Source organism: Diaphorina citri, unplaced genomic scaffold, assembly GCF_000475195.1.
Source record: "Diaphorina citri unplaced genomic scaffold, Diaci psyllid genome assembly version 1.1 scaffold736, whole genome shotgun sequence".
NCBI lineage: Eukaryota > Metazoa > Arthropoda > Insecta > Hemiptera > Psyllidae > Diaphorina > Diaphorina citri.
This window is the reverse complement of record NW_007378169.1, coordinates 118,270-128,400: the sequence shown is the minus strand read 5'-3', so window position 1 is coordinate 128,400 and position 10,131 is coordinate 118,270. Positions and strand designations below refer to the sequence as shown.

Here is a 10,131-nt window from a genome sequence, read left to right as displayed (position 1 = left end):
TACAGCTTACAGTCCTACATACCAATCCATTCCATATACATATCACCCTCGATGTTTTTTTTTTTTTTTTTTTTTGAAGAGGTTTGACAGAGGGAACTGTAACTGCCAAGATCTTATCGCCCCGAAATCGAAGAGAGAAGGTAGACATCTGGATAGGAAAAAGCCAGCCGTTCCGAGAATGAACATGATCCCATCAGGATAAAATCCGCCCCGGGCGGAAATCGAACCCGCGGCCTAGCACTTGCAAGGAGCGCTACCAACCAAGCTAACTAGGCTGGCTATGCTCGATGTTATTTTGAAGAGTGAATGGCTAGGGTTGTATTCAGCTTTGCACAGTAGACAGTTAGGTAGGAGAGATTGAAATTTGTGCGAATGCCGATCGTTTCTTCTATTGATTCCTCTTCGTCGGCAGGTGGGTTGTTTCATCGGATGAACAAGTTGAGAGGTAAATACACACCTCGTCGTGTAATGCTTGGAAAACTGACCAAGATTACTTGAGACAAGAAGAAGATCATGTGAAGGATGAAGATCAAAAGAATGAATTGCTATAAGCTGTTTCCTCCTCAGTCGACACAAACTTGAGCTATTTTTGCTAAAGTTTTACACGAGGAGGATTCAGCTCAAGGTTGTTTGAGCTTGTGAAAGAATTGTTAGATGAAATAAAATAAAAGACAAACAATAACAACACCTTCTCTTAACCTGGCCAGCCTGGTTAGCTTGGTTGGTGGTGCGTTTGCTTTGTAAGCGCTAGGCCGTGGGTTCGATCCCAGCCCGGCGCGGATTTTATCCTGAACGGATAATGTTCGTTCTCAGAACGGCTAGCGAAGTCCATCCTCTATTCTAACGCAGAGTGGTCGAAACTTACATCCTACCTGAGTGAGAAGCAGAGGCGAGAAGATAATGCGGATAACAGAAGACGGGAAATGGAGGAGACGAAGACTCTGTCGAAAACAATCACGGACTCCTTTGTGGGCTCAAGGGTGAGTTTAGAGTTTTTAATCTTTATTGTTGGGTAACTCTGGACGTGCTAGGAAATTAGATAGGTACCTACCTAGGTGCCGTAATTTATCGTTATTCTTACCATATTCTTTCTCGTAGAAAATAATTCAAATAAGCCCCTATAGGAGTATAGGCTCCCCCTTCCCTAATCGGGCACAAAATCAATCCAATATATATTAGGTAATCTAATCAATCCATCCACTGGACATTTTGTCCGCAAAAATACCCATATGTTACCAAATTGGTAGTAGGTAGGTACATACCTACCTACTAGGTTGGCAGGTGCGAAGAAGAAGAAGAAGAAGAAGAAGAAGAAGAAGAAGAAGAAGAAGAAGAAGAAGAAGAAGAAGAAGAATTAGAAGGAGGACCAACCTCGGTGGTGTAGTGGTTAGCGCGGTGGACTTCGGATCTGGAGGTTGGTGGTTCGAGTCCAAGTCAAGTCATAAAATTTAGCGTAGTGCATTAAGCAGGGAACGACATTTGTGACAAGCATTTATGCTTAACACAATTAAAATTCCTTTTTTTAATGGGAGAATCACCAGGTACAGAGAGATTAATGAAAAACTGGAATCGATTCCAATACAAGGCACTTAAAAATGCTGCGACACACAAAAAAGTTGTGAAGAGTCCATCTTTTTTATATCACAGATAATTCAAGAATTTCAAGTTGAACTTAATTTTTAACCTGTACAACTTTCGAACTTTAACCCCCGTATGTATGAAATCTAAAGATAAACTTAAGTTTAACTTATACGGCATAATGTACTGGCTATGTTCCTGTCCAATTTTTGAGATACACTGGCTAGATTTCATGAAATTTGTTGGGTCTAATAGAAATTGTTTCATTACAAGTTCAGGATCAGCTAGTACGATTTCAGAAATAAGAGAAGTAAGAAGAGCAAGACCAAGTACGAAGGATAGAATCGATGAATAAGAAGAAGAGACAGAACGACAGGCGCGCCAGTCAAGAATCTGAAGAATAACCCTAGTCCGAGTAGCTATTTGGACAGAAGACGAAGGAGGCCAAGAATAAGTAGAAGGAACTTAATCGGAGATGAAAGTCTAAGCAGCAAAACTAATCGGATTTTGTAGGTAACGCGCTTTGCCAAAGCGGTGGAATCGCTCCATTTTTCAGGAGAATGTAGCACAAGAATGCGACTCAAACTTCAGCCGTGTGAGTAAGAATGATAGATACGAGAGTGGTATATAGTTGAAGAAACTCTGGAATAGAGGTGCGCCCGATTGTGACAACCTGAACAGTTAAGGTAGACCAAACTCAAGCTGCCACTCAAAGAGCAACAAAGACGGCGGACAGCTCTGGACAGGTGCCGCTTGCGGTTGGCAGATGGTAAGGTCTTCAGTTTTCAGGGTTGGAAAAGAAAGAAAGGAAGAGAAAAAAAAAAAAAAAACTTTTAAACTTCTAGTATAGTAGGTACCTACTTAGGTTTTTCACAATACAGCTTACAGTCCTACATACCAATCCATTCCATATACATATCACCCTCGATGTTTTTTTTTTTTTTTTTGAAGAGGTTTGACAGAGGGAACTGTAACTGCTAAGATCTTATCGCCCCGAAATCGAAGAGAGAAGGTAGACATCTGGATAGGAAAAAGCCAGCCGTTCCGAGAATGAACATGATCCCATCAGGATAAAATCCGCCCCGGGCGGAAATCGAACTCGCGGCCTAGCGCTTGCAAGGAGCGCTACCAACCAAGCTAACTAGGCTGGCTACGCTCGATGTTATTTTGAAGAGTGACCGGCTAGGGTTGTATTCAGCTTTGCACAGTAGACAGTTAGGTGGGTAAGATTGAAATTTGTGCGAATGCCGGGAAATTATTTGAGTATGCAATGTGCAATAGACTAAATATTAGTGGAGATGTCTGGGTTTCCTGTTTCGCTTTTATAAAGTTTCGTAGCGGGGAACTGCCGAACTTCTGAATTTCGAACAAGGGTATTAAAGCTTCAGAATCAGTTAAGAAATCAAGCTACCTACATATTACCAACCTCAGTGGTGTAGGGGTTAGCATAACACGATGAACTCTGGACCTGGTTTGAGTCCAAGTCAAGTCATAGAAAAATTAGCGTAGTGCAGGGAACGACACTTGTGACACGCATTGAATTTATGATCAACACAATTAATTTTTTTTTATTATTATTTGAGTCCAAGTCAAGTCATAGAAAAATTAGCGTAGTGCAGGGAACGACACTTGTGACACGCATTGAATTTATGATCAACACAATTATTTTTCTTTTCTAGACGTTACGTGAACGAAAGAAACAACTGGAATTCAAGGATAAAATCAAGGAGGTTGATAGGAAAATGGAACTAGAGTGGAGTGATCGAATTGCGGAAAATGCACGCGAGTTTGAAGAAGAGAAACGGAGAGAAAAACAGGAGAAACTTGTAAAGAAGAATGAAAATTTTGAGCGCGCAACACAAAGGTAAGTATAGAGAAGGAATTTTAAGGACTGAGACCTATTCTAAGAAGGGTTTTTCACTCCATACTTTGCAAAAAATTTGGATTTGGTGTGATACGTAATTTTGGCAGTTTGGTATGCCCATGTGTAACATCATCATTGAGTGCAGTTCTAAGTCTTACAATTATATGAAAGAAGTGTGTGCCTAGGTTTGATGACTTGTACAATGGCAAAAAATTGACTCAAGTATTATTCTTACCGTTTCTAGGTATAATAATAATAGAAACTAGGTATACTAGGTATAATAATAGAAACGGTAAGAATAATGTTAATACATAGGATGTCTAATATAAACCTAACAAATAATTGACTCAAGTATTGTCAAACATGAACCTGAAAAGGAAGATAACCAAAGAATCTAGGTTATCACAATAATCATACAAAATGTTTATTAGAATCCTTGGAGGAAAGCATTCCTGCTTTGTAAGTACTAAGTTGTGGTGTTGATTCCCACCTAGGCAAACTTTAACCTAAACAAATGTTTGATCTTGGAACAGCTGGCTTTCTCCTATTCTGTCTTCCTTCTCTCTTTATTTTTGGGATCATAAAATAGCAATTACAGTTCCCTCGATTAAATTTCTTTAAAAATAATAATAATAAACAAAGGGCATTGTTCAAGAACAACAAAAATGCAATGGCTGCTTGCGAGTGCGCCAATGCACTTTTTGGGTACTTTTACATCGGAATAGGACTCTATCTCGAAAAAAATTGTCATTTGGTTGTGCCCCATTCTATTCACTCAACAAGCAGGGCCCGTCCCTCCGGGAATTTTTTAGCCCGTAGTTTATTCGATCGTGGTTAAGGAAAATCAGTACCTATGCTATGTATGTACCTACCTAATTTGTTTAATATTCAGTTTATTACTATTATTGATTTGATTTTTGATTTTACTTTCCAGCAATGATTTAAAACCAAGACTAGAGCCCGTTCTCCCTTTTCTCCTTTTAATGTACATATTTCTCGACATGGTCTTCACTTGACTGGAGTGAAGACCATGTCGAGAAATATGTATGATATCGTACTTGACCATTATCTCAAACTAAACAAAATTGTTCAGCCATCCTTTTAATGTTTCCTAATAACTACCAATATAATGTTTAATCACCATCCATTTATTGGCCTTGCTCGGCGTAGCTTAACATAGGTGACGCTAAAACTGGTCTTAAATGATCGACTGAAGTGTTATAACTTTCTCATGAGTTCATAGGTCGTCGCGACAAATTTCGAGATCAGAGCTCATTTGTGTGAGAAAATGTGAAAAAAATCCCCCAAAAGCCATTTTGTTGGTTTTTTTGGCTTTATGGTTTTCTGGACAAAATTTGCACCACGACTTTCGTGTTCCTGATAAAAAGACCTTTAATTTGATATATAGGTCAACCAGGTTTGGATAAGTCCTTCTATGTCTATGGGGATTGGGGACAGACCGACAAACAGACCAACAGACAACACCGAAGCAAATACAGTACAAGGGCCAATTTTTTTTTTTTTTTTTTTTTTTTTTTACCGATATACCTACGAATACGAATACATATATACCTAGGTACTATCCTAACGAACTTCAATCAAAAAACGACAATGGTTTTGTTACAAGTTAGTATATGTGCCTACTACTGTATATATAGGGATTGCATGACCACAAAAAAAAAAAAACATCCTACCACAGTTTACAGGAGCTGTGGCGTGAGCGAGATCGACTCAAGAAAGCCCAAGTTGAAGAAGAGCGGCGAGAAATCGAAAAGGTGCAAAACGAAATCAAACAAATCGAAAACGCGGAGAAGGAAGCGAAAGAGAAAACGAAACAGATTCTAGATGAGATGACGCGGGAATCTTTCCTGTTGGAGATACAGAAGAAACAGAAAGAAAAACAGCAAGAGGAACTGGACAAGGCAGCGTTCCATATTATCAAACAGACTACGCGACGCCTCACGGATATGAAGAACCAGATCATGCAAGAGGTAGGAGAGAGAAATTCGGGAAATCCAGAAAACATAAAAAAAGAACTATAAATTACAATCAGAATCTCATTAATTTAGTGTGCGTGAAATAGTTTTCTAATATAAAAGGTACAGAGTAAAGGACACTCCTTTTAGAAAAAAACTATCTAAATTTAATTTATCAGATAAATAAAATAGAAAACATCAAGAAATGAGAAAAAGGAGAGGGAGGAGAATGTGAGGAGGAGAAAGAAGAAAAAAACAACCTATCCTAAATAGAATTTAGTATTGACACCTCACGGAAATTTTAAGTAGGTGGTCAATTAAGGAGAGAAATCTTCAATAGGAATTTGTTCACAACCTCTGCTGGTGGTGTAAAACCTAGTCACAAGTCGTAACTGGTAGAAGCACTTGAGTCTTACTTTTTTTTCAATCCAACATAATCATGTATCTAAAACTCCATTTTTATCAATATTGATTTGGCTAAAGTTCGCGGATAATTCTAGTGTAAAACTGCATGCAAAATTCGAGTATTGTACTGAAAATTTTGTTTTATGTCTGAAAGTTTCGTCAATTATGCTCAAACTGTGCTTGAGACAAGCCTTTTAGAGAAAATTTAAAATACAAGGGAAAAACTTCTAATGGGAATATAAGAGTACAAGGTGATAAATTGAAATTGACTGTCAAGGGATCGACCCATGAAATATCCCTTGAGACTATGCTTAGCATTAGCACGAACTTAAGAGCCAGCATTTTGTTCATAAATACCTATGGGTGTAAGTCTCGTATACCTTGAGACTATGCTTAGCATTAGCACGAACTTAAGAGCCAGCATTTTGTTCATAAATACCTATGGGTGTAAGTCTCGTATAATATATATCTAGATAGGAACATTATTTTTAGAAGCCAGGTAGGTAAAAAATACGAAAGCGACTCCGAGGTACAGCGGTTTCATCGCCATCATCAATGTGAATGGTTTATGTGTTGGATACTTTCGACATTTTTTCTTGTTCTCAAACAGTTCAAAAGTTTGCAGGCATGAATTAAATGCAAAACCGTCAAGTCCAAACTTGGAACTCAGTTTTGATTATTTCTCCCCTATAGAGACACCAAGCTGAGGTTGAGAAGCGGGAGAGAGTTTATCAACACTTGTCTTCTCTTATGAAAGCCGCTGTCGACAATGAAGAGGAAAGATTGAGAAAAGACCTGGAGAAAGCGGAAGAAAAGTAAGTACCTACCTAACTACCTATTCAAGCATAAATGTACAAGGATTACAGGTACCGACACATAGCTACATAGAAAAAAAGATACTTTTTCTTTTAGTGTTATTATTTTAGATGGAATTTTATTTTATTATTTGCGCCAAAAGCATTTTGAAAAGATTAATAAAAAGTAAAAAGAAATCTAGGAGGAGGGAGGATAGAGGGTAGAACGATAGGTTTAAACTAAAACAAGTAGGTAGGTAGGTGTAAGTTGTAAGAAAGTACGGCTTAGGTATGAAACAGCTAGTTTAAACGCGCTCTCGTTCCAGGTACAAAGAACAACAAAAACTCGAGGCGGAGAGGCGCGCACGACTGGCCAAGGAAAAAAACGAGGCATACGAGCAGTTCATGCGAGACACGGCAGAGGCCGAACGTCGAGAGCGAGAAGAGGCCAAGTGGGAGTTGCTAAAGCGATGTCGAATGATAGAACATGATGAAGCTCAAGAGACAGAGAGGAAACTCAGGGATCAAATGAAGAAAAGAAACCAACGGGCTGATCTGGATACTCAAGTGGTGAGACGAGTGTGTTTTATTTTAAGAAAAATAAGAGATTTAGATATTTTTTTATTATTATTAATTTTTTTAAAGAAGTTTGATGGAGGGAACTGTAACTTCCAGGTTCTTATCGTCCCGATAAATAAGAGAGAAAATATTGCCTGTCAAGTCAGTAGATTATATCAATATACCTAGTACCTTGAGTACCTACCTTTGCTAAATTTTTTCTTCAACTTTTTTTTTTTCCACAAGTTTGTGCTTAAAATTTTTCATTAAATAGAGCAAAATTTTCTGATCAAAAACATATACTATTTAGGTACCTCTCGCCCAATAGTGATTTTTTTAACAGTAAAAAAGTGAGAGTGAAAAGAAATAAATCTTTGAAAATAAATTAAAATTACTTCAATTATTAAAACTCCCCTGACTTAGCATAGGGACACAGTGTGCTATAACCTATCGTTAGGGTCTAGATACAAACATGGACAGGCTCGGACAACTGGAAGGTGCGATGCGGGCCTTCGAGGCGAGGCTTGAGGAGGTGGTACGTGGAGGCTCAGGTGACAATCCCCCTGACTCAGCGGCTCTCTCCCTAATCCAGAGCTTGTTCACCATCTTCCGGTCACAGGTGATGGAGGAGTTGATTTTTAGTCCGTCCTTCCTTTATTAAATTACAATAGTAATAATAAAACGTATAGGGACGGACTATTGTATTCGCTTCGGTGTCTGTCTGTCTGTCCCCATAGAAGGACTTATCCAAATCTGGTCGACCTATATATCAAATTAAAGTTCTTTTTATGAGGAACACAAAAGTGGTGGTGCAAATTTTGTCCAGAAAAACCAAAAAAATGGATTTTGGTGGATTTTTTTCACATTTTCTCACACAAATGAGCGCTTGTTTCTGTTTATCAAATACCATTTTTGTCTCCATTTCCAGGAAGAGAACAAGATATACGCAGAAGAAGCCAGACTGGCTGACGAGGACGCAATTCAGAGATCTGCGTTGCTATGGCAACTAGATGATCAGGAGGTCGTTAAGTACGCTCAGCAAGTGCATCAGGAGTGCATAGATAAGGGCAGACCTGAGCTTCCTGTGCTCATAGCATTGGAGGTAAGTTCAAAAGACCTTTTAACACCCCGAATCACAATTTTCTCTCCTCATACTAATACCAACTATCAAAAATGCTTGGAAAACTGAACAAGATTACTTGAGACAAGAAGATCATGTGAAGGTTGAAGATCAAAAGAATGAATTGCCATAGTCCTGAGCTGTTCCCTCCTCAGGCGACACAAACTTGAGCTATTTTTGCTAAAGTTTTAGACGAGGAGGATTCAGCTCTAGGTTGTTTGAGCTTGTGAAAGAATTGTTAGATGAAATAAAATAAAAGACAAACAATAACAACACCTTCTCTTAACCTTGCCAGCCTAGTTAGCTTGGTTGGTAGTGCGTCTGCTTTGTAAGCGCTAGGCCGCGGGTTCGATCCCAGCCCGGCGCGGATTTTATCAACGGATAATGTTCGTTCTCAGAACGGCTAGCTTTTTCTCCTATCCTGTCTTCCTTTTCTCTTTGATTTCGGGACGATAAGACCAGCAATTACAGTTCCCTCTATTACAGTACCTACCTTAGCACTTATACAATGGCGTTTCTCTCTCTCTCTCTCTCTCTCTCTTTTTTTTTTAAAAAAAAAGATCGTATTTCAGAAATTACGGGTAGAACCGATTTCACTCTACTTTAGAGTTTCAAGAGTCTTTTGTATCTTTGTCCTCAGAATTACAAGAAGGCCAATCGTTTGGTGGCACCTCGGCAGAAGAATTTAACCCAATGGGAGTCAAATGTGTTTCCTAAACCAGTTCAAATCAGACTGAACAAGTCGGTCCCTTAGCTTGGCGGAACGCACGGCTTTTTATGTCAACAAAACTTTATATAAAACTAATAATTTTAAAATAGAATTTAATATCATATCCGTTCTCATGTGAATGCTAATCAGTCTTGTGCAGGTGCAGTCCTTTCTTCCTATTAGTAGAGTTAGTTTACCGAGTGACACTATAGGTTTCTAAAGATTTTTATGTCAACAAAACTTTATATAAAACTAATAATTTTAAAATAGAATTTAATATCATATCCGTTCTCATGTGAATGCTAATCAGTCCTGTGCAGGTGCAGTCCTTTCTACCTATTAGTGGGGTTAGTTCACCGAGTGACACTATAGGTTTCTAAAGATAGAGAAACACACTACCATCACGTCACGATGGTAATGTGTTTCTAATCTAATTTCTACCTTGAACTAGTCCCCTGTACTGATTCTATCATAATATGCTAGAAAGTCAAAGGGGCGTAAGTGACTAACACAAAAAATGAGATTAACACACAGACATACTACGTTCAAGAGATACTATTGATAGCACGAACAGGCGTATGTGATTTCTAAACCATTGTGAAGATATTGATTTTTTATGTTTAGGCGTACCTATGTGATATTTGCGGAAATAATTGCAGCACAAATAGACTCAAGTGCGCTTACGAAAAATTTAATAAAATCATTAACGCCCCTTTGACTTTCTAGCGGCGATATTAGCTAAGTAAACTTTTAGTAATGTTATAATATCCATACGATGTGAAGAGGCGTTCAGCTTCGCAGGCTACAATAGATACATTCGATTAAATACACCACTGGATAAAATTAGAAAGAACAACACCTTTTTCTGGTTTCAAATAGAGATAATTCAAATAAAGAAATTGAATAATTTAATAATACTGCCTCGAAGGGTTTTAGAGGAAGAATTAATTGCCTAAATAAATTATATAATTAAATTACAATCAGAATCTCATTAATTTAGTGTGCGTGAAATAGTTTTCTAATATAAAAGGTACAGAGTAAAGGACACTCCTTTTAGAGAAAAAAAAAACTATCTAAATTTAATTTATCAGATAAATAAAATAGAAAACATCAAGAAATCAGAAAAA

General features: G+C 38.0%; 1 protein-coding gene across 1 annotated transcript in view; it reads left to right on the top strand.

The window, feature by feature from the left end:
• The window catches only part of LOC103511646 (histone-lysine N-methyltransferase, H3 lysine-79 specific-like), a 10,480-nt gene extending 1,330 nt beyond the window's left edge, over nucleotides 1-9,150 (top strand). Inside the window, exons 2-7 of the mRNA XM_008476373.3 lie at nucleotides 3,258-3,442; nucleotides 5,142-5,433; nucleotides 6,517-6,638; nucleotides 6,944-7,187; nucleotides 8,104-8,277; nucleotides 8,936-9,150. Of these exons, the coding sequence (XP_008474595.1) occupies nucleotides 3,258-3,442; nucleotides 5,142-5,433; nucleotides 6,517-6,638; nucleotides 6,944-7,187; nucleotides 8,104-8,277; nucleotides 8,936-9,049 (1,131 nt within the window). The 3' untranslated portion in view covers nucleotides 9,050-9,150. The remainder of the gene's footprint in view (nucleotides 1-3,257; nucleotides 3,443-5,141; nucleotides 5,434-6,516; nucleotides 6,639-6,943; nucleotides 7,188-8,103; nucleotides 8,278-8,935) is intronic.
• The last annotated feature ends 981 nt before the right edge of the window (nucleotides 9,151-10,131 follow it).